The following is a 25,468-nucleotide window of genomic DNA, read 5'->3' on the forward strand; positions in this document are numbered from 1 at the left end:
GTTTGATTAACTTCTCTTCCAGTAGATGGTGCTGTGCTCACCAGGTCAAGTTTCTCCTGTCAATACGCGGGAACCAATCACTGTGCAGCAGCTCCTCCCAGACTGGGCAAGTCTCCAATCCTGAGTGTCTAGGGCCTCCTCTTGTGTCTAGTCACTTCCCACTTTTTCTCTAGCCAGGCCCCTCTCATCACAATACTGGCTACATGCCAAGTCTGCTGCTCCCGGGAGCCCTGTTTTCATGAATGACTGGGCACACTCTTCCAGTTTGCCATTCCCTCAGACCCTAAGTTTGTAGAGTTTGGGGCTGAGAATCCTCAGCGGATTTTACTTGCCCTCCAGTATCCACTTCCCCGTAGCTGGTGCAAGAGACCTCAGCAGTCAGCCCTGGTGGGAGCGGTAGTTCCGCTCCGCGGATCCCGCACCACCTCTGATTCCCTCGGGCTGGCTGTAGCACTCACGGGAGAGCTGGGAGGGGCCCTTACGGGAGAGCTGGGAGGAGCCCTTAAGGTTTTCCCGATGTGTGGAGAGGCAAGGCTATAGGATCACACACCTGTTTCCACGAAGTTATCTCCTCCGCAGCAGTTTGATGACGTTGTTTCCCTTTGCTGGGCGACCAATTCAACGGGTGGGTCCTTCTCTCCCAAGCCCTGTTTCAAACCTGTGGCCACTACTTATGAAGGCTCGGTAGGCATTTACCTTTGTATGATGAGAAGGGCTGACCAGTTGTTTCAGCCGGATGAATTAATGCCGAGTCATAGCTGTTTGTCTGCGGGAAGCAGGTGACCGGGAGTTTGAATTCAGCGGGTCAGAGCTCAGTGCGTGTTCTCGGATCACTTGGATTTTAAATTGTCACTCATCTTATCAGCTGTTTCATATAATTCGGCAGCTCATTCGCGCGGTGAAGAGTCTGCTCTATGGTGCTCCGCGGGAGGCGGCGGCGGCTGTGGCGGCGGCAGCAGCGGCCTTCGGGACCCCCGGGGAGGGGGTGCGGGTTGGGGGAGGGGAGGCGGCGCCTCAGGGCCGCGCGGTCTGGGTGCTGGACATGCAGGAGAGTGGGCAGGTTGGGGGAAAGAAATTGAGATCTAAATTTAGAGACTGAGTTTGGGAGGAGAGACAGCTGGGGAGAAAGAAGCGAGGCGGAGAGGCGGAGAGGGGAAGGAGATGGGGCCGATAGAGCCGTGCAGCTGGGGCTGCAGCCTTACTGCTTGGGCTGAAGTCGTGATGGACTCCCTTCACCTTGGCTGGATTAGTGGCGGATTCACTCCACCTAGGCCCCTTTCTTGACACGGTGCTGGGTTTTTGTCGACAGATCTCCTTTAATGATCTTTACCTCATCTTTTCAGACGTGGCGGCGCGGGGCACAGAGCGGCTTACTCACTTCCCGCCACCATCTTCCCTCTGACCTCTATTTTATTTATTTTAAATTTTTTTTTTGTGGTGCCAGGGATGAAACCCATTGCCTCACACAGGCTAGGTAAGCGCTCTACCACTGAGCCAAATCCCCTACACTATTTTGTATTTTATTTAGAGACAGGGCCTCCCTGGGTTGTTTAGGGCCTCGCTTTTGCTAAGGCTGTTTTGAATTCCTGATCCTCCTGTGTCAGCCTAGCGTGCCCAACCGCACCCAGCCGTGAACACCATGTTAATATGAACATCACTCTATGTTAGCAATGAGTTTGATATTTGGTGGAGAAACTCTTACGTATGTAGTAAATGTATTAATTTTTCTTGATATAGGAAAATGTCTGATCAAGAGGAAGAGTTTAATATTGAAAATACGGTTAAGCCAGAAGAATATGAGGAGGTTATTGACACTGTCAATATTCCAGCACCCTCAGAAGAACGTTCAGAGTTAGATGTAAGTGAAGAGCATGAATCTGAACTAGAACTCAGTGAGCAAAGTGACATCAGCATTTTAAGCCTTGAATTGAACGAGGAAAGAAGACGCCTGGAAGAGGCTGTGTCTCCCAGAAAATCCTTGCCTGTTTCAGGGTATTCACCGCAGCCCAACGTGGAGTTCACCCAACAGGATTCAAAAGAGGAAACTCTGGCATTTCTGAATAAAATAAAGGATATGAAGGAGTCTTTGCAAACATCAGTGAGAGAATCTTCAGTAACAGGTATTTCCAAAAGAAGATAGCATATTTCATTTCTGCATTTCAATGAAGAGTTGCTTTTCCTTGTTAATTTTTTGTTTATTTTTGTTTGAATACCTATTTTATATTTGCTGCTAGTTTTCCTTTCCCATGACCACCAAATTTCCATAGTTACACCACTGAAAAACGTGTGAAAGCTTCCCTTTTCTTCTTTCTTGGTACTAGGGATGGAACCCCAGCATGCTTTTCGCTGAGCTACATTCCCACCCCATTTTATTTTTTATTTCCTCCTGCTTCAGCCTCCTGAGTTGTTGGGATTACAGGAATGCACTACAGTATCTACTATGTGAAAACTTTTTTCTGTTCTGCAATATCTACTCTTCTTCCTCAGCAAATGAACATCACTAAATTTTAAATTCACATTTACTTATTTATTCAAATAAATAAGTTTAAAATGTTTAGGGAACTTGGGAAATGGTAGAAATTATTGAGTACAATTACAGTTCTTTTGCATGCCAACTTGGAATTGCTTTACATAGCTAGAAACCCGATTCCCTAGTTTCATATTCTTTGTTCATTCCTTGTATTATGCTGCTTTTACATATTTTTATAGTCTGCTTAGAGTTAACCATATATTTAGCCTTGGAAAAATCAATGTCTCTCATTTTAGGTCAATTTTAAAGCCCTAAAGCAGCGTTCATTATTTGAGATGTGTGTGTGTATGTGTGTGTGTGTGTGTGTGTGTGTGTACTGGGGATTGAACTCAGGGACACTCAACCATAGAGCCACATTGCCAGCCCTATTTTGTATTTTATTTAGAGACAGGGTCTTACTGAGTTGCTAAGTGCCTCGCTGTTGCTGAGACTGCCTTTGAACTTGTGATCCTCCTAACTCAGCCTCCTGAGCCACTGGGATTACAGGCGTGCACCACCATGCCTGGCCTCATTATAATATTATTAATAATAGAGAAGGGGAGAAGTAATAAGTTAGTTACACAGAAAACCATTAACTGACTGCCTTTTCTTTGCTTGTTCATGTGTTTTGAGAGTTTCCACTCATGGGATGGAGAACATGGGTTGTCATTTAATAATGATAATAGCAATAGCAGTTTGGCTGGTAAAATGTAAGTTTTGACTATAGTGGGTTGTTTAACCCTGTGTGGTATGTTCAGAAAACTAATTATGTTATACAATACACAATAGAACTGAGTATCTCTCAATTTCATTATTTAGTGTAAATTTGGGTTCCATTTTTGGTGTTTCTATAATTCCCTGATATTGTAACTTAAAGACATGGTGAGTTTTTAAAATAAAAAGTTGTTTTGACCCTGTACTTATCAAGCTTCCCTCAATATACCTCCCATTCCAAAACTTAAGAAGCAACTTAATCATTAATTAAAAACATTAATCATTAATTAAGATTTCTTAAATTTTAAATTAATTAAAATTTTTAAACACATTAAACACAAAATCATTAAAATTTTAAAACATTAAGAAACTAGAAAAATCTGGTTTATAGCTATGTAAGGCAATTCCATAGCTTTTTGCACCAAGAAACAAAATAGCCTTCTGATAATTTCTGTTTGGTATCTGAAAGTGTTTCTTTTGTTCATAGAGAACTGTGAGAACAATTTTTAATAAGTTTAAAGAAACTTAATATGACTAATGCCTAGTTAGATATTTTTCCCATAGGAGTGTTGATAAATGTCTCAGCTTTTTGAAAACTGTTTTGTCTGGCATCTAGAAATATATAAGCTTTTTGACCCATAATATGATTACTTATTGCATCCTTTCTATTAAAAATGTTATGGTTTGGATGTGAAATGTCACCCCAAAGCTCATGTGTGAGACAATGCAAGAATGTTCAGAGGAGAGATGATTGGGTTTTGAGAATCTTAACCCAATTAGTGAATTGATCCCCTGATAGGGATTAACTGAGTGGTAACTGAAGTGGTAGGATGTGGCTGGAGGAGATGGGAATTGGGGGCATGGCTTTTGGGTGTATATATTTGTATTTGGCGAGTGGAGTCTCTCTCTCTCTGCTTCCTGATCATCATGTAAGCTGCTTCCCTCTGCCACACTTTTCCTCCATGATGTTACCTCACTTCAAGCCCCGAGGAATGGAGCTGGCCATCTAAGGACTAAGACCTCTGAAACTGTGAGCCCCTAAATAAACTTTTCTTCCTCCACAAGTATTCTAGTTTAGTTTTTTAGTCACAGTGGCAAAATAGCTGACTGAAACAAAAAGTTAAAGTCTATAAGGTAAAATAATTTATAATATACCTATTCCATATAATTTGTGAATAGATGATCATTTATGATAAGTTTTTAATTTTTAACACAAAAGCATCTCTAAAAAACTTTTTAGTTATATATGGACACAATATCTTTATTTTGTTTATTTTTATATGGTGCTGAGGATCGAACCCAATGCCTCACATAAGAGAGGCAAGTGCTCTGTTACTGAGCCACAACCTCAGCCCTCTTTTATTTTTTTCTTTTTTTGCTCCTGGGATTGAATCCAAGGTTGCTTAACAACTGAGCAACATACCCAACCCTTTTTAATATTTTATTTAGAGACAGGGTTTCATTGAGTTGCTTAGAGCCTTACTAAATTGCTGAGGCTAACATTGAAATTGCAATCCTCCTACCTCAGCCTCCCAAATCACTGGAATTACAGGCATGTGCCACCTTTGTCTTACTCAACACATAAGCATCTTGATTTCCTATTTTGTAGGGTGGAGTGTGAGCCATACAATGTAAAGTTTTGTGAAAAGTAGTTATAATGGGGAGTTCAAATGCATTTCCAGGTTCTGAGACAACCTTTCTATTTCAAGGTCTCATTTTCTTATACTCACTAGACAAAAATGCTTGATTTTTAGAGCTACTTTCTGTACTTAAGTCATAATATAGGTGGTGAACATTGATGAAAAATTTTGAGATTATGGATTAATTTTCAAAACCTAAGGTTGTAGCTCAGTTTGGTCATTTCTCTTTAGATATCATTGTGGTGTGGTGGGGAAATATAGCAGAAATAACCTGTGTTTCACACAGTTAAAAGTCAGCCCATAATTCTGTTTGTGGAGTGTAGGTTACTGACCCTTGTGTATTTGATGATGCTTATTTATTTTCTCTTTTTATCTTTAGTAAGAGTTGTACTTATTCCTGTGGGCCAGGAAATTATAATGCCTTTTAAAGTTGACACTATTTTTAAACACCTCAAGGATCACTTTTCGTACTTGTTACATATCCCACCTTCTGTACTGCAGATAAGTTACAAAGGTAAGTTTGAAGGTTCATGAATTTATTAAGATTTCTCCAGTTTTAGTATGTAAACAGTCAAGACCTTTGATTTTTTAAAAACTAAATATCTACATATTTACTGTTTTAGCATTAACTTGTGGTTATGTATTTATTCATTTAATTCCTTTTTATTAAAGACATTTGATTCTAGATATTTTGCTGATAGTGAAGGATAACAGAGAAACATGAAACACGATTCCTGTTCTCAAATTGCTTACAGACTAGTAAGGGGGAGAATTGCATGCAAGAGTTTCCATATAACATACAAATGCTTTATTGGAAATCTGCACAAAGAGCTATAAGAATAGGAAGGAAGAAATCTGAGAGATTATGGAATGTTTCAATTTATAAATGTGATGATATTTGTGCTAATTCCCAAAGAGATGAGAAAAACTGGAGCTTTTAGGAAGTGATAAGACATTTTGAGTGGCTGGAAGTAGATTTTGTATGTGGGATGGTAGGAGCTGAGATTGAAGAAATAAGATAAGGATAATGTATAGAACAAGAAGACTGAAAATGGTTTCTGAATATTGTATATGTTAAGGTCATTCCTGTGATGTCTGGTTTGTTTATATTTTGTGGATGATATTGAGAAGCCCCATTGAAGTTATATTAGTCTTGAATCATGACTGATCATGATTGGACATAGTCTTTGTAACTGTGATAGAGAACCAGACTAACCTAGCAAAAAATGTTTTTTTTTTTTTTACAATGTGTCTGAACAAATTCTAATATTTTAGTTTTAAAAGTCTTGGTATTGACTTATAAAGATGCTACACAATGTTTGCAGAGAAAAAAGAAGTTTCAAAATCATTTTTTAAAAAATCAATTTATAGTGAATATACTCCAAAAGTAAGATTTGTGCAAATAGCACATATAAAGCCTGACTAAGGAAACAAGGCTAAAGTTTAAATAATTATTAGTCATAATAATAATGATGATCATCATGATTAGTTTATTTTTTGAACCCTTACTATGTGTTAGTATGTCTGCAAAATGTTTTGCCTACATTATCATTTAATCCACACAGCAACCCTTTGATGTAGGTAATATTATTAACTCTTTCTCTGATAGAAGGAAACTGAAACTCAGGGAACTTTTTTTTTTTTTAATAAAATCACATGACAGATAAGTAGCAGAATCTGAACTGAAATTGGAGGTATAACTCCAAAGAGGGAAGTAGCAATTGCTGGGCATTAACTCAAAGGTAAAGTTGAAAGTTAGAGAAGAGAGCACTTTGTGACTGTAGTAGATGGCCAGTGGTACTCAGGGATCCCTGCCTTCTTCACCTTTCTTTTTTGTAAGTACCAGATATTATCACTGAGTAATAGGTTTATGTTAGCAGCAATTATAGAACAGCTCGATTTGATGCCAGCCATCCTCTAAGATAGAAGATTTCTCCCAGGACTGGAACTGGAGCTCAAATTTGATGGGACTGCACTCTCTAAAGAAATAAATGGAGGAAAAACCAGAGCTCTAGGAACCTGTATCAGTTTTCTAGGTCTGTTGTAACAATTAATCACAAACTTAGTGGCTTAAAGCAGCACATGTGTTTCTCTTACACTTCTGGGGGCCAGAAATCTTAAATCAGTCTCATTAGGATAAAGTTGATGTTTCAGTTGGCCTTTCTCCCTCTGGAAGCCCTAGGGGAGAATCCACCTCCTTGCCTTTCCAGCTTCTAGAGTTGCATCTCTTGGATTCGTTGGTTCATTGGCTCCCTTGCATATTCAGAGCCACAGAATAGCAGATGCAGCTCTCTCTTTGCTTCCATCATACTGTCTTGTCTTTTCCTCTGTAGCCAAATCTTTTTTTTTTTCTTTTTATACAAGGGCACACATAAGTACATTTAGGGCTCAATAAGATAGTCCAGGATAGTCGCTGCATCTTAAAATCCTTAATCAAATCTGCAAAGTCACTTTTGCTATAAAGGTAATATGATGTGGACAAATTTGGGGCTATTATTCAACAAAGCCCATAGGACATTCAAGTTAATTTTAAAAATTAAGAATGTAGGATGTGAAATTGAAATTCACAAATCTTTGAGTGTGTTTTCTCAAATATAGCCAAAGTAGTTTTGTGCTGTCTGATATATTTGTGGGTATAGCTTTTGTTATGTTCAAGTTCAAAATTGTAATTGAGGAAGACCATACATTTGAAGATTGATAGATTCCATCAATTAAGATTCCATGAGACAAAACAACAGCTAGTAACATAACATTATTGCATTTTCATATGCCGTGAAACAGAGAAATGTGATCAGTTAATTTTTTAAATACACCAATGGCAGGGTGGAAGAGAGAGAGGGAAGAAGATAAAGTAGTACAACCACGACAACAAAAATAAAGCAAAGTTCACTTTTTTTTCAGTACAAAAGTGAGTCTAGTCTCCACCTTGGCATTAATTTATGTGTGTTTCTGACTATGGTAGGAGAGATAGGAAGGGATTATTTAGAATTCCGAGTCTATATTTATAAACACCAGAGGGTGAAATGGATATTAAAATAATTATGCTTCCCCTGGAATGGATATGTGTAATATTTACATATAATATATGTGAATTTTCACAGTCAGTGTTTTTATAGTATGTGGTTCTGCTCATGCTATAGAATGCTTTTATTTTTAAATGTCTATAGAGTTTCATGATTATTATATTTATATATCTGAAGACATGAGAATTGTAGTTTTATTTATAATGCTGAATTTCAGAATAGGAATGCTTCTATAATCCTTCCTATTGTATAATTTGATTTTTATTTTTTATTAATTATTATTTTAATTATACATATTTATGGGGTACAGTGTGATAATTTAATACATGTATACAATGTATAATGATCAAATCAGGCAACATTTATTTTTCCTTAAAGATTAAAATTGTTTTGATTAATATGTAAAAATTATACATATTTATGAGAAACAGTGTGATGCTTCAAAATGCACACATTGTGTACTAATCAAATCAGGGTATGGATGTTTCCATTTCTTTATCATTACTTTGTATTCAAAGACTTTAAGCTCTTCTCTTTTAGTTTGCATAAAATATATAGTAGGTTATTATGAACTATAGTCACTGTTATGGTATTTTCTGTACTATTATTATAGCAAGAGATGGAAAACATTCATACTATATTTAGTGATTAAGTGATATGTGTTCCTACAAGCACCTGGGATATTTTCCATCACCTTAAAATGAGTACATATGATTAGCCATTTCTAGAGACTGTTGTACATCATGGTGACTACATAGTTAATAACCATGCACTGTATACTTGAAAATTTCTAAGGGAATAAACTTTAAGTGTTCTCACCATACACATAAAAAATTATGTGAGGTAATACTTATATTAGATTGATTTAGTCATTTCACAATGTATACATATATCAGAAATTCATGTTATACACTATCTATTCATATATAATTTTATTTCATAACTAAAACAACAACAAAAATAGCCATTTTTTGTCATAAAACTTCTTAAAATTTTTCAGGAATAATTTTTAAAAATAATGAGACTTTAATACAACATGGAGTTAAGCCACAGGAAATTATACAACTGGAACTCTTTTCTACAAATCCAGATCAATATCCAATCAAAAGGATAGAGGGATTAAATGATGTCTCTCAAATCCTAACTGTCACTGTACAAATTGGTGAGTTATTTGATGTCTTTCAGATAAACTATGTTAGTTTTCCTTTGTAACTGAACTTCCATTCAGTCTTGGTTTTTATCTCCTTAGGCATTAATCAGTACCAGGTGGTAACTGTTGAGATTATAAAGTCTGATTTTCATAAGCCATTTCTTGGTGGATTTAAGCATAAAATAACAGGAATAGAATATCACAATGCTGGAACCCAAACTGTACCTAAATATATTCGAGGGGGAAAAAAAGCATTTTCCAGGGACACCCAGGTAATATTTTTAATTTTCCATTTAGGTTTCTGAAACTAAGGAATCAACAATTGTTGTGTACTATATGACTTTCTCAAATTCTCCTCATTTATTATGTGGCAATTAAGATAGTAAAAGCAAAATTTACTGGACTGAGTAGAAAAATATTCTGTCTGTTGTATGTGTGTATTTTCACAGTCAGTGTTTACAGTATGTTTAAGTATGTATACTTACCTAAATGTTTTGTTTTTACTTTAGACAGTTTCTCAGAGAAAAAAGCTCCAACAAACTACAAATACAACATCCACACAAATGTCTAAAATTGGTGTGTATGTATCAAATATAACTGATAAACTGTTAAAACCAGGGGATTATTTTTCAGCAGCACAATACCATGCTCGAAGATTCAATGCGGTAAGATAATTTCATTGTGAATAAATTCTAAAAATTAAATATGTAAAGCCAGTTGTTCTGTGTGTGTTTTCCTAAGCCACACCAGCCTGAGTAAGAACCCATATGTGTATGGGTCATGTTTCATGGATAGTCAATGCAGACCTATCTCCAATATCCCTCTGTATAAGCAACCCAGACCCTAAGTGCTCCTAACCCTTCCCTTGTCTTTAGGGACTCTCAGGTACCTTTGGCTATTATTAGCTTCCTCAACACTTCTGTCCCTTGGCCTTAACCCTTCCTTGTCACAGTAGAATCATATAGGGAGCTTGCCAGACTATTTGAAACTCAATAGAACAAGAGTGCACAAGAGAGTTAGCCACTCTAACTGGTATCACTTATACAATTCATCTTTTTTCACCTTTTAACTTTCAACCTATTTGATCTCTTATAGAGAGCATATAGTTGGATCTACCTCCTAGCATTATTTTGAGAGACAGACCTGGAATACAAAAAAATCAAGTCTGTGGAGTCATCATCCTGAGGGAGACCACTCACTGCAGGGAAAGCTTTGAACCTGGTTTATCAGTCCCAGTTACTCCAGCCTGATGAGTTTTTGTTTTTAATCTAAATTAATATTTACCCAACAAGGGAAAAGATAGAGTTATGAGATTTCAGGGGAAATTGAAATGCAGGTAGAATTTAAGCAAAGTAATCTCTTGATCTTCTGTATACAGGAAGGCTGTACATACAACATCCACACAAATGTCTAAAATTGGTGTGTATGTATCAAATATAACTGATAAACTGTTAAAGCATGTAAGTGGGTCAACATCAAGGTCTGGACTGCAAGGTGAACCAGGATTCTGTTCTCTTGGGAATGAAATTAAAAGAGCTATAGAAGTTATCTCTGAAGTTCTCCAAGTTCAGCACCCGTGGTTGAAAATCAAGGCTGCCTTTCCCTGTCAAGGTGATTTAGAGCCTTTTCGACAACACTGGGATGCTTTGTTCTTACTGATCTAATTTCAAGCAATAAAGTTTCTTTGAGTTTATGATTTGAGAGGAGAAAGTCTGTCAGTGAGTAAGAAAATAGTTACTCAAAGAAAGAGGGATTGCTATGACATTTTATAGCTGCAGAGCATCCTTGGGAGAAATATTGTTTCCTGTTAGCTTTGTGGCTGTCTTGATTAGTGTCACTTATTACAGTGATGTGTTTTTTTTTCATTTCTCAGTCCAAACTAATTTTTACTTTCTTTTTGTTCTGGTTTTGGATGGTAATTTACTGTATCCTCAGGAACCTGCACTCCAATTATCTTCCCACTCTTTTACAATCTCACCATGCATAGAGTATTACTGTATGGTGACAAAATGGTTGACTCTTCTCATCACATCTGCATTCTGTGTAGGAACAAGAGGGAAGTCAAGGGAGCATGACCCATGAGCCCTCCTCCTGAAAACCTTACCCAGTGACATGTGCTTTCATGTCATTGGCCTGAGCCATGTCCTGTGATGTCCCTCCTGAAGGAGTAAATGCTAAGTGCATTTATTAATTAATATGTTGTTCCTCCAGAAAGCTGAGATCTTCTTAGTAGGAGGAAATAGAGGACATAGGATATTAGGTAGAGAAGTAGCCCTCTCTGTACTACTTTCCAAATGCCAATAAAATGATATTAAAGGGAAAAAATTCCTATATATAGCAAAGAATATAAGAGAAAAGAGAAGAGTAAATATCAGTTGACTTTGTTGAAGTTGTAAAGCAAATGGAGTGTGTAACTTGGCTTACTAGAGCAGTTACAATCTAAATGCCTGCCAAGAAGGATGGCATCAAGACCCACATACATTGGCCCCAGAGGATCTTGGAAGATGGGTTGGAGATTTTATGGGAGGTCAAAGTGAGGAGTGGGCCGTGAACTGTTAAAAGGCTATACGAGGAGTCAATTTCCATTTAATAAGTCCTTTTATTCTCATTGATTTCCTTTCCACTTGGGTCATGTTCATTTTATTTTTAAAAAAGGTTTTAGAATTCAATGCTTAATAGTTCTTGTTTTAAGCAAGATTATATTATGTGTGGTTGATATTTTTGTATTCATTTCTGCCATCTCGTTAATTTACTAATCATTTTTGTTTGTTTATTCTTTTTTGTTGGCTTGATCAGCTTTTTCATGTTTTTATTTTTTCAAAATTTAGAGTAGGTAATTTACAAGTTAATATGCATTTTCTACTAGTTACTAAAAAATTGTTAAACATGCCTATTTTGTTTTTATGCCAAATGCATGATAATCCCACTGTATTTCCTTTCTGTGAACAGAACCTTAATATGCATTTATTTTCTTCCTTTCTTTTTCTTTCCTCCCCTATTCCTCCTATACGGTGAGGATTTAGAATTATAAGTAAAGATAATTTACAATATAATTATAATTCTAGTTGTTATATTAAATATTTGCTTTGATACATATATTTGTTTTTCTGAATAAATATATTTAGCTTCATAAGTCTTTTTGAAGCCTTTTTTCCCTGCTTTAATTTTCCTGCTTGAATTTATTATTCTTGCTGGAACATACTCTCGAGTAATTCCTTCAGAGACTATGCATAGGGAGTGAACCATGTAAGTCCTTATTGAATGAACCTCATATGTGGGTTTTAATTTGAGTGGGTTTGAAAGGTTAGATTCAAGTTTATTTTCAGAATTATTTTCCTTTGTAACTTTTGAAGCCATATTTGACAGATATTGATCTGATTCTAATTTCTTTGTTTCCTCTTTCTATGAGCTTTTAGGATTTTCACTTTATCCTTAGTATTTTGTAATGTTATCATGCTGCCTTTGAAACTTTGTAATGGACCCTTTCTGAGAACTCATGTCTTGCTTTGGGAAATGTTATTCTATTTTATTTTGAGTAATTTCTGTAATCAAATTTCTTCATTCTGTCTGTAACTTGTATCCGACATGTTTTGGAATGACTGGATTTATCTTTCATGTTTCTGATTTTCTCTTCATTGCTTTCTAACTTTTGTGACCTTTCCTTCTGCATGCTAAAAGATTTTCTCACCTAAGTTTCTGCTTATTAATTCCTTCTCAGTCTCTACATTCTGCAGATCAGATTATAACAAATCTCTGCCAATATTCTTTCTTCCCTTCTCCCATGTACTGAAGCTTTAACTGGGCACATGGCTGTCCAGAGAAGATGACATTTCCAAGTTCCCTTGTAAATCGGGGGGGGGGGGGGCATGTAGCTAAAGTCTAGACAACAGGGTCTGCAGGGCAGTGATGTGAGGCACTTCCAGGAGTTACTCTTAAAGTGTTCTTTGTTCCTTTCCCACTACTTACTGGCTGGAAGATGATGATAAGTGGATCAGCCAAGTGAGACATACAAGTAGGAAGCAATTTGTTAACTGCTGCGGCAGAGCTTTCCTACCAACCCTAAACTGCTCGCCAGTGACCAGATGGACATACGAGAGGGGAAAATTCCTGTTATTTAAACAAATCTTGTTTTGGTGTCTTTAATAAATTTTAAAAGTTTAATAACCACCCAAACTGACACATATTTTATTGTTTCTTTTTTTTAATTTTCAAAATTTTTCCACAGTCCTTTTTTGGTTTTTGTTTTTAATCTTGTTTTATACTGATAGACTTTTACACTGAAAACATTAACTACCTCTAGTCTTGTTTTCTGTTTTATTTTACTTTAATAAAATGGTTCTAAAACGTCAGCTTCCACATCCCCTGGAGAGTTGTTGTGATCTGCTGGGCAAGGGGCCGGGGGAGGGTGCTGGAAGCTGGTTGCCTGCTGATACTTTTCTAGATAATGCCCATACTGCTGGTCTTCCCACTACTCTTTGAGAATTACTCTTCTACTAATTCTGTTTCAAGCAAGAATAAATTGTTCTTTTGGGTGAGGGGCTTTTTATTTTGTTGGCTCTTCTCAAATGCTTGGTTAGACTGGGGTATCTACTCTCAGAAGACTTGAAATTTTTAACTCATTTTGTTCTATCATCCCAGATGTGTAATACCTATAAAAACTTAAATATAGTATATAATGCATAATTAGATAATAATATAATTATAGTACTCATATGTAATAATATTAATTAATATAATAAAATAAATGTTCTAGGTTATGATTTCCAACCTATTTTAATTCACCTTTGTTAATTTCACTTAAATATTCACAGAATTGGAAACGTGGAACTTAATTTGCTAATATGCAATGTGCTAACAGCATGTTTACCACTTTCTAATCCCAGTGGTTTTACAGTATAAGGCTTGATTCTGGGCTGGAGCTATTTTTCTGGATTGGGCGTTTCTATACATCCTCAGTCTCACCAGCCTTTGGGTACACTAACCACTCTTGCCTAGGGGTACATATTTCTGTTGCTGTTTACCTAAATTGTTTAATAGGAGCATGTCCCATTTGCATTTTTCAGGCAGGTACTGGGTTGGCTGCCCTTCTGCTCAGAGAATCTGCCAGTTTGGGGCATGAAGCAGTTCCAGGGCCACTTGTCTGACTTCTAGCTTGTCTCTCCAGTGCACCACTAGGCTATAGATTCCTTCTTTAGTATGTTCCATCTGTCTCTTTGCTTGAGGGGTTTCTTTAAAATTTCTATTCCCTCGGGTGACCCATTCAGTATGATCCATTGACTTTATTGATTTCTGCTTTACACATTTTGCTGTAATTATCAGACATTAGGAAGCGGGAAAGAAATGTGCCAGCATGTTTTGTCCTCAATCTTGTTGCAAACTCCCCACATTTTATTTGAGTTTATAAATAAAGTTATAAAACTCTGTTATATCATGAAGTTTTGAGGGGTTAATACTATGAAATACTGCCAAATAATTTTCCATTTCATATAATTTAATTCTTCTTTATGTCTCTCTTTTATCTAATCCTTGCTGGTTTCCACATATACCTGTATGTGTTTAGGAAATATAGTTTTGTTTTAAATATGTGCCTTAGCTTATGGAAATTAAGATGAGCTAGAAATAACAAAAAATTCATAAAAATTATAGTATAAATTGAGGATTTGTAATGTGATGTACCAGACTTGGGCTAAGCTGTTTCTTTCTTTTTTGACTAGGGATTGAACTCAGGGGCACTTAACCACCAAGCTACATCCCTAGCCCTTTTAATTTTTTTGCCACATCCCAAGCCCTTTTAATTTTTTTTTTTTTTGAGACAGTGCCTAAGTTGCTGAGCCTGGCTTTGAATTTGCAATCCTCCTGCATCAGCCTCCCAAGCATCTGGGATTTCAAGCATGCACTACCATGCCTGGGAGGCTAAGCACTTTCTAAGCATACTGTTATCACTGTTTATGAGAGTCCTAAAGTAAAGAGATGGCAAGAAACTTGCCCCAAATAAATCTACTTACTAAGTAGCAGAGAGGAATTTCAAATTAAGTCTAACTCCAGATTCTGTGCTCTTAAGCATTATACTAACAGCCTCTGTGAAGGTGTATTTGCTAGATTACAAGACAAATAGCAGTGACATGTATTATCTGTGGCTTCTATGTTCGTATATGTAAGAATATCTAACACCGAGCTAAAGTCAGACTCAGCACTGTTTTATTGCTGAATTGGTATTGAAATAATCATTGTTGCCTTTCTTTATTGTCTGATCAAAAAGTTGATGGTAGGCACTTTATTTCCTTTTAATTTAAATACAGGCGATAGTAATACAGACTCACTACAGGCAATGGCATGCTAAAGTCTTTGTAAGGGAACTAAAAGAACAGAAAAAGTTGAGGTTGGAGTGGGAAGCCCAAGAAGAACTACGGAAAATAAAAGAAAAAGAAGAATGGACACAATTGGACTATCACCGGAGGCATAATCCTAAAACAAATGAAGACTTTGAACTTCTTTATAATGCACTAAACTGTAAGTTTGACATAGGTTTTAAATAAAATATTAACTTAGAAATTTTTCATTAATAGGTAAACAGTTTTACTGAAGACAAAAGAAAGGCATGTTAGGGAGAAGTCTTGGGAATCTGATCTGAAGTTAGATGAATACTATCTTACATTTGGGACAGAAATTAAGGCTGAAACAACATTAAAAATGCTTTTATGCTAACAAATGTGCATATTTTGTGTCAACTATATAGTTTAGGTATATTGGGTCATTTGATCCATATTCACGTGAGAGAGAGAGAAAGCACTGTCTCACCTGGTTTTCTGATGCTTTGGGCAGTTTGTGAACTCAGAGGTGAGCTGTTTAAATCCCTCAATCCAGCATCCTGTGACTGTGTTCTTTAGAGAAGGTGCTCAACGATACCTTTTAAACCCCCCAATAATAATAATAGTGAATGATTTATATCCTATTTCTTCTACAGTATGTGTGTTAGTCACTGGTAAATGAAAAGCTTCAGTTACTTGAAAAAGGGTGACAGACACACCTCTGCCTTTCTTGAAGCCCTTTCCCAATGGCCTATCCTCCAATCTCAGGACAAATGTCAACTACTCAAGGGTATTGTGACTAACAATATAACTTGGATATACTATTTGTCATCTCGTAATCCTCACCCTACCCTTTTCATTTATATAATAACAATTCATAACAATACATCTTTTAACATTTATTTATTTATTGATTCTTTTTAGTTATTTATAACACTAGAGGATACATTTTGACATAATCACAAAAGCAGGGAATATAATTTGCTTCTATTCAGTCCCCAGCACTTCCCCCCTCCTCCCTCTACTCACTCTCCTCCCTTTACTGATATTTCTGCAATTTATGTTTTTTTTTTTTAAGTCAGTGTCTTACGTCTGAACTTGATGTTGGGATGCAAGGTGCTGTATTCATGTATGTACATATGAAAGTGCAGTCAGATTTCATTGCACTCTTCTTCCTTTACCCATCCCTCCTTCATCCCTTCAGTCCCCTTGGTCTAATCTACTAATATTTCCTCTGTTTTGATGAAATTCCCTCTCATTTGTTCCCTTTTCTCTCTCCCATTGCCCTTATGTTGGATTAGCTTCCGAATATTAGAGAGAACATTTGACCTTAGTTTTGGGGATTGGCTTATTTCACATGATACGCTCCAGTTTCATCCATTTATTGGCAGATGCCATAATTTCATTGTTCTTTATAGCTGAGTAATATTCCATTTTGTGTGTGTGTGTGTGTGTGTGTGTGTGTGTGTGTGTGTGTCTATACCTCTGTTTAGAGTTTTAAACTAGGCTTGGTTGGGTGCAGTGACAAATGCCTGCTACTTGGGACACGGAGGCAGGAGATCACAGGTTCCAGGCCAACCTGGGCAATTGAGCAAGATCATGTCTCAAAATAAAAATAAAAAGGGCTGAGGGTTTATTTACCTCAAGGGTAAAGCACTCTGGGCTTGATTCTCAGTAACACACACACACACACACACACACACACACACACAAAGAAACAACAACAAAAAAACCCAGAGCAACAATGGAAAATAGCCTGTCATTTGTTTTTTTAGTTGAACAAGGTCTTTTTATTCAAGGAAATTAGTCTTTTACTTTTCTATGATTATTCATAATATTAATTTTAAGTGATTTTTTTCTGTCTTTACTTCCTTACATATTTTTTTTTAAACCAGAAACTGAACCCAGGGCCACTTAGCTACTGACTCACATCCCCAGTTATTTGTATTTTTAGACAGGGTCTCACTAGTTGCTCAGGGCTTCACTAAATTGCTGAGGCTGGCATTGAACTATAAATCCTCCTGCATCAGTCTCCTGGGGCCACTGGGATTATAGGAATGTGCCACTGCATCCGGCCCCCTTATATGATATTTTGGTTTATGTTATGAGTTCAATTACTCACGTCATGCTCTCAAATTGTATATAAGTTTAAGTGTTGGATTTTGAGTGTATTTAAATAGCTATGAGCTAATACCCTACTTACTGGAGATAAAATAAATAAACACATGGCCTAACAAACACTTATCTCTTCAGTAACAGAAAAATCAAGTGATGTGGGAATGTTTACAACTCGGTGTAACAGTGTTTAAGGTAACTTCAAGCCTTCATATAGACTTGTACATCTGCTACCCTCTTTCTTCTAATCATTAATCTCTAGGAATACTGTTTATTTTATTTTAAACTTCATTTCTATTTAATTTTCTCTGTGAGATGATAACAATGGTTAATTTAAGTGTCAGTATTGGAGGATAATTATAAAACTAACCTTATGTTAGAGCAGAGATCCATGAAAATAATAATAATCTAAATTCATACATGAATTAACTAAAGGTTGCCTTGATTATCTTTGTTTGTCCAACAAACAACTCTGAAAAATACTGAAAAACATGTTGAATGAAGTTCTGCCTTTTCCAATTATTATTAGTGTTAGCTAGAACAAGTTACTCACTTCTAAGCCTCAGCTCCTTTATCTATAAAAAGGACTCCATAGTTTCTGGCACATCTATTTCAGAAGGCTTAGTAAAGTAAAAAATATAAAACATTATATGTATAAAAGTACTTAAAAAGTGCCAGGGTCTATATGTATATGTGAATTGTTATTTTATGGTAAATAATTTTATTCAAAACTTGCATATCAAAATAGAACACATATGTCACATAAATCTACACGATTTGTATTAAGAAAAACAAAAGTTAAACAAGATTTTTTTTTACATGAAAGACATATCTCACTTTCCTTCAATTCTAAAATTATAAATTAAAACACTTGGAATAATAAGTTAAAATTTGTTTCACAAGCTCTTCTATTAAATATAGTGTTCTTCATTCCATATTCCTAACTCTGGTCCTTGAAACTGCTGCCCTCTTGTGGCTCATAGAGACAGTTATATAGTTTAAATTCATAATAGAAAACCACTTTTCCTCAAGACAAGCTGTCTTCCTATAGTAAAAACAAAATGAAGTCAAGTTAAGGAAATAAATGTGACTGAGATGTATTGAAAAACAAGACCATTTCTAGCCAACATTTGATTTTTATGTCTTTTTTTCTTATAGCAATATGTTGAGGGTGACTTCCTTCACTACTCTGAATTGTCATGAGGTACAATAGAGGAAGAAAACAGGTGCTACAAAAGTACCTAGGTATCCTGTATTTCAACAAAAGTCTGAAATAATTGGGGTTGATTAAAAATTTTTAAATTTTTATATAAGTGGAATTATTTATAAGGAATATTTTCTATCTGGCTTTTAAAATTCAGTACTCTATCATGGGATTTTTCCTTGTTATTTGTGAGTTTGTTCATTCTCATTTCTATAGAGTATGCCATTCCATGAATGCACCACAATTGATATATTAATTGTACTGTGGATTTGTCTTTCCACCCCAGTTTTGTCCAATACAAGTAGTGGTGCACAAATGTCTTTAGGTAAAGATATGTGTACATTTCTCTTGGATGTGGATTTCTAGGAGTAGAATTTCTCATTCGTGGCATAGGCATATATTCAGCTTTAGTGGATCCTGCTAGATGATTTTACAAAGATTGTACTAGTTTATACTCCTTACAGGAGATTATGAAAATTTTAATTGGTCCATTGTCCTCTCCAGCATTCATCACTCTGTCTTTCTCATTGTGTCCTTCCTGGAGGGTGTGCAGTACTACTACTCTGCCTCATTTTTCACAGAGGGTCCAGTAGATGACATCAGGATATTTGTCATGTGAGACAACCCTCTTCCTCAGAAATAATTTACAAAAAAAGTGAGTTGGGAACTATTCCTTGTCCTAGGGATTATTCAGCAGGATCAAAGACCTGAAAAGGAAAGGGGGGAGGATTTGAAGAGGTTATAAAGAGGTTCTTTGGAGGGAGCCACGACTGTGGGCTGTGCTTTGGGGTGAGGGCAGAGGGTTGTGCTATTCTCACTACATGTCAAGTGAGAAGAGTTTCAAGAGAGTCCTCTAGGGGAGCTTTGGAATATGTTCCCTTTGTTTGAGGAATACAAACGACTGCTGCCTACTCCATGCCTAGGAGGGTAGATTGGGGTCTTTCTCTAAAGCAGGAAACTAGAGGTCTCTGAAGGAGCCCACAGATGCCTTGGATACTGGATAGTGTTGCTGCATTGAGATGTATAGCACTCCCAAGATTTTTTTTAATAGAGACATGTGTTTGTCAGACAGTGAGTAAGTAACAAGGTGATCTGAGGTCCTCTTGGGTTCACCATTCAATAGAATCAACTGGAGAAAAGCTATTTCTTGCAGTTTGTTAGGAAGAAGCTTGAAGTGAACAGCAGGATACTCCATAAGTGGCTACCTGGAGGGCGGATGGATATGTCTGAGTCCAGGGGAGTCACAGGAGGAGGGTTTCAGCTGAAGAGCCTCAGAAGAATGAACTTGAGCCATGTTTCAGGTCTTCAGAGTGGGAATCTACCTATCCAAGTAAGACCTGCACCTTCCCAATTACCCATCTCCCAAGCCAAGTACAGAGGAGAAATAGCAGCTAGGGATAAGGACAGGCATCAAGCCAAGTCATACAGAAGGAGATATCCTTTCCGCAACCTCCAGGGCAGGTTTGCATTTCTTTCATTTGGCTTGTCTTTTCATTCTTTTAACAGTATCTGTCTCAGAGCAAAAGTCTTTCTTGCAGTTCCATTTGTTATTTTCTTCTTGTGTGGATCATGCATTTAGTATTTGTGTCTAAAAACTTTCTAAACCCAAGGCTGCATAGCTTTTCTCCTTTGTTTTATTCTTGAATTGTGTAGGTTAAGGTTTTAAATTTACAATCCAGTTCAAACTAAATTTATATGAGACATGATATATTGAGCTTAATTTTTTTCATTGGTTGTTCACAACATTGCAAAGCTCTTGACATATCATATTCATACATTAGATTGAAGTGGGTTATGAACCCCCAATTTTACCCCAAATGCAGATTGCAGAATCACATCGGTTACACATCCACAATTTTACATAATGCCCTAATAGTAATTGTTGTATTCTGCTACCTTTCCTATCCCCTACTATCCCCCCTCCCCTCTCCTCCCATCTTCTCTCTCTACCCCATCTACTGTAATTCATTTCTCTCCTTGTTTATTTTCCCATTCCCCTCACAACCTCATATATGTAATTTTGTATAGCAATGAGGGTCTCCCTTCATTTCCATGCAATTTCCCTTTTCTCTCCCTTTCCCTCCCATCTCATGTCTCTGTTTAATGTTAATCTTTTCTTCCTACTCTCCCTCCCTGCTCTATTCATAGTTGCTCTCATTATATCAAAGAAGACATTTGGTATTTGTTTTTTAGGGATTGGCTAGCTTCACTAAGCATAATCTGCTCTAGTGCCATCCATTTCCTTGCAAATTCTATGATTTTGTCATTTTTTATTGCTGCATAGTACTCCATTGTGTATACATGCCACATTTTTTTTTTATCCATTCATCTATTGAAGGGCATCTGGGTTGGTTCCACAGTCTAGCTATTGTGAATTGTGCTGCTATGAACATCGATTTGGCAGTATCCCTGTAGCATGCTCTTTTAAGGTCTTCAGGGAATAGTCCAAGAAGGGCAATAGCAGGGTCAAATGGTGGTTCCATTCCCAGCTTTCCCAGGAATCTCCAAACTGCTTTCCAAATTGGCCGCACCAATTTGCAGTCCCACCAGCAATGTACAAGTGTACCCTTTTCTCCACATCCTCGCCAGCACTTGTTGTTTGACTTCATAGTGGCTGCCAATCTTACTGGAGTGAGATGGTATCTTAGGGTGGTTTTGATTTGCATTTCTCTGACTGCCAGAGATGGAGAGCATTTTTTCATGTACTTGTTGATTGATTGTATATCCTCCTCTGAGAAGTGTCTGTTCAGGTCCTTGGCCCATTTGTTGATTGGGTTATTTGTTATCTTATTGTCTAATTTTTTGAGTTCTTTGTATACTCTGGATATTAGGGCTCTATCTGAAGAGTGAGGAGTAAAAATTTGTTCCCAGGATGTAGGCTCCCTATTTACCTCTCTTATTGTTTCTCTTGCTGAGAAAAAAACTTTTAAGTTTAATTAAGTCCCATTTGTTGATTCTTGTTATTAACTCTTGTGCTATGGGTGTCCTATTAAGGAATTTTGAGCCGAACCCCACAATATGTAGATCGGAGCCAACTTTTTCTTCTATCAGACGCAGAGTCTCTGATTTGATATCAAGCTCCTTGATCCATTTTGAGTTAACTTTTGTGCATGGCGAGAGAAAGGGATTCAGTTTCATTTTGTTGCATATGGATTTCCAGTTTTCCCAACACCATTTGTTGAAGATGCTATCCTTCCTCCATTGCATGCTTTTAGCCCCTTTATCAAATATAAGATAGTTGTAACTTTGTGGATTAGTCTCTGTGTCCTCTATTCTATACCATTGGGCCACCCGCATGTATTGGTACCAGTACCATGCTGTTTTTGTCACTATTGCTCTGTAATATAGTTTGAAATCTGGTATCGCTATACCGCCTGATTCACACTTTCTGCTTAGAATTCTTTTTGCTATTCTGGGTCTTTTATTTTTCCATATGAATTTCATGATTGCCTTATCTATTTCTACAAGAAATGCCATTGGAATTTTGATTGGCATTGCGTTAAACCTATACAGAACTTTTGGTAATATCGCCATTTTCATAATGTTAGTTCTGCCTATCCATGAACAGGGTATATTTTTCCATCTTCTAAGATCTTCTTCTACTTCTCTCTTTAGGGTTCTGTAGTTTTCATTGTATAAATCTTTCACCTCTTTTGTTAGGTTGATTCCCAAGTATTTTATTTTTTTTGAGGATATTGTCAATGGAGTGTTTTTCCTCATTTTCGTTTCAGAAGTTTTGTCACTGATATACAGAAATGCCTTTGATTTATGCGTGTTGATTTTATATCCTGCCACTTTGCTGAATTCATTTATTAGTTCTAGTAGTTTCTTTGTAGACCCTTTTGGGTCTTCTAGGTATAGAATCATGTCACCTGCAAATAGTGATAATTTAAGTTCTTCTTTTCCAATTTTTATGCCTTTAATTTCTTTCGTCTGTCTAATTGCTCTGGCCAGTGTTTCGAGAACTATATTGAATAGAAGTGGTGATAGGGGGCATCCCTGTCTTGTTCCGGATTTTAGAGGGAATGCCTTTAACTTTTGTCCATTCAGAATGATGCTAGCCTGATGCTTAGCATAGATACCTTTTACAATGTCAAGGTAAGTTCCTGTTATCCCTAGTTTTTCTAATGTTTTGAACATAAAGGCATGGTGTACTTTGTCAAATGCTTTCTCTACATCTATCGAGATGATCATATGGTTCTTATCTTTAAGTCTATTGATGTGGTGAATAACATTTATTGATTTCCGTATATTGAACCATCCTTGCATCCCAGGGATGAATCCTACTTGATCATGGTGCACAATTTTTTTGATGTGTTTTTGTATTCGATTCGCCAGAATTTTATTGAGGATTTTTGCATCTAGGTTCATCAGAGATATTGGTCTGTAGTTTTCTTTCTTTGAGGTGTCTTTGTCTGGTTTCGGAATCAGGGTGATGTTGGCCTCATAGAATGAATTTGGAAGAGCTCCCTCTTTTTCTATTTCCTGAAATAACTTGAAAAGTATTGGTATTAATTCTTCTTTAAAGGTTTTGTAAAACTCCGCTGCATACCCATCTGGTCCTGGGCTTTTCTTGGTTGGTAGTCTTTTGATGGCTTCTTCAATTTCATCCATTGATATTGGTCTGTTCAAATTGTGTGTATCCTCCTGACTCAGTCTGGGCAAATCATATGACTTAAGAAATTTATCGATGTCTTCACTATCTTCTATTTTATTGGAATATAGGTTTTCAAAATAATTTCTGATTGTCTTCTGTATTTCTGTAGCATCTGTTGTGATATTGCCTTTTTCATCCCGTATGTTAGTAATTTGAGTTCTCTCTCTTCTTCTCTTCGTTAGCATGGCTAAAGGTCTGTCGATCTTATTTATTTTTTCGAAGAACCAACTTTTAGTTTTGTTAATTTTTTCAATAGTTTCTTTTGTTTCAATTTCATTGATTTCTGCTCTGATTTTAATTATTTCTTGCCTTCTGCTACATTTGCTGTTGTTTTGCTCTTCCTTTTCTAGGGCTTTGAGTTGGAGTGTGAGCTCATTTATTTGTTGGTTTCTTCTTTTTTTGAGGAATGACCACCAGGCGTTGAATTTTCCTCTTAAAACTGCTTTCATTGTGTCCCATAGATTCCGATATGTTGTGTCTGTATTTTCGTTTATCTCTAAGAATTTTTTGATTTCCTCCTTTATGTCTTCTGTAACCCATTGATCATTCAGTAATATATTGTTCATTTTCCATGTGATGTAGGATTTTTCCTTCCTTCTTTTATCATTGATTTCCAGTTTCATTCCATTATGATCAGATAAAATGCATGGTATTATCTCCACCCCTTTATATTTACTGAGGGTTGCCCTATGGCATAATATATGGTCTATTTTTGAGAAGGATCCATGTGCTGCTGAGAAAAAAGTATAGCCATTTGATGATGGTTGATATATTCTATATAAGTCAGTTAAGTCTAGGTTATTGATTGTGGTATTGAGATCTATAGTTTCTTTATTCAACTTTTGTTTGGAGGATCTGTCCAATGGTGAGAGTGGTGTGTTGAAGTCTCCCATAATTATTGTGTTGTGGTCTATTTGATTCTTGAATTTGAGAAGAATTTTTTTTATGAATGTCGCAGCACCATTATTTGGTGCGTAAATATTGATAATTGTTATGTCTTGTTGGTGAATGGTTCCTTTTAACAGTATATAATGACCTTCTTTATCCCTTTTGATTAACTTAGTCTTGAAGTCGATTTTATTCGATATGAGTATGGCCACCCCTGCTTGCTTGCGAGGACCATGTGCGTGGTATAGTTTTTTCCCATCCTTTCACCTTCAGCCTGTGTATGTCTTTTCCAATCAGATGTGTCTCCTAGAGGCAGCATATTGTTGGATTTGTTTTTTTAATCCGTGATACCAGACTATGTCGCTTTATTGGAGAGTTTAAGCCATTAACATTCAGAGTTACTATTGATATATGGTTTGTACTTCCATCCATGTTTGATTATTTATCCTTTTTTAAAAAAATTTAGTTTGTTTCTCCATGATTATCTTTCACCTCACCCTCTGTCTTTACTGAGGCACTTCCCACTGATGGTTTTGGTTATTGTTTTTCATTTCTTCCTCGTGTAGTGTTTTGCTCAAAATGCTTTGCAATGCTGGTTTTCTGGCTGCAAATTCTTTTAACTTTTGTTTATCATGAAAGATTTTTATTTCATTGTCATACCTGAAGCTTAGTTTTGCTGGATACAGAATTCTTGGTTGGCATCCATTGTCTTTCAGTGTTTGAAATACATTGTTCCATGACCTTCTTGCTTTCAGCATCTATGATAAAAATCCGTTGTTAATCTTATTGGTTTACCCCTGAATGTAATCTGTCTCCTTTCTCTTGTAGCTTTTAATATTTTCTCTTTGTTCTGTATATTGGATATCTTCATAACAATGTGTCTTGGCGTTGGTCTACTGTGATTTTGTGTGCTCAGTGTCCTGTATGCATCTTCAATTTGTATATCTGTTTCATTTTTTATTTCTGGAAAGTTTTCTGTAATTATTTCATTCAGCAGGTTACTCATTCCCTTGGTTTGAATCTCTGTACCTTCTTCTATCCCGATGACTCGTAAGTTTGGTTTTTTTATGTTATCCCATAACTCTTGGATGTTTTTCTCGTGATTTTTTACCAGCCTTTCTGAGTTGGCTAGACTCTTTTCAGGATGATATATTTTGTCTTCATTATCTGACATTCTGGCTTCTACTTGCTCCACTCTGTTAGTGATACTCTCAATTGAGTTTTTAATTTGGTTTATCGTTTCCTTCATTTCTAGAATTA

At 36.4% G+C, this 25,468-nt stretch overlaps 1 protein-coding gene and 1 long non-coding RNA gene across 2 annotated transcripts in view; one reads left to right on the plus strand and one right to left on the minus strand.

Annotated features, from left to right (window-relative positions):
• The window catches only part of LOC308645155, a 321,762-nt gene that overhangs the window by 24,715 nt on the left and 271,579 nt on the right, over nt 1–25,468 (minus strand). The gene's annotated exons all lie outside the window — the stretch shown is intronic.
• The window catches only part of IQUB (IQ motif and ubiquitin domain containing), a gene marked incomplete at both ends in the record, with an annotated part of 64,595 nt that continues 40,868 nt past the window's right edge, over nt 1,742–25,468 (plus strand). Inside the window, 6 exons of the mRNA XM_081287763.1 lie at nt 1,742–2,120; nt 5,243–5,377; nt 8,887–9,048; nt 9,136–9,308; nt 9,546–9,701; nt 15,336–15,546. Of these exons, the coding sequence (XP_081143889.1) occupies nt 1,742–2,120; nt 5,243–5,377; nt 8,887–9,048; nt 9,136–9,308; nt 9,546–9,701; nt 15,336–15,546 (1,216 nt within the window). The remainder of the gene's footprint in view (nt 2,121–5,242; nt 5,378–8,886; nt 9,049–9,135; nt 9,309–9,545; nt 9,702–15,335; nt 15,547–25,468) is intronic.

This window comes from Spermophilus citellus (assembly GCF_964194105.1).
Source record: "Spermophilus citellus genome assembly, chromosome: 3".
NCBI classification, from domain to species: domain Eukaryota; kingdom Metazoa; phylum Chordata; class Mammalia; order Rodentia; family Sciuridae; genus Spermophilus; species Spermophilus citellus.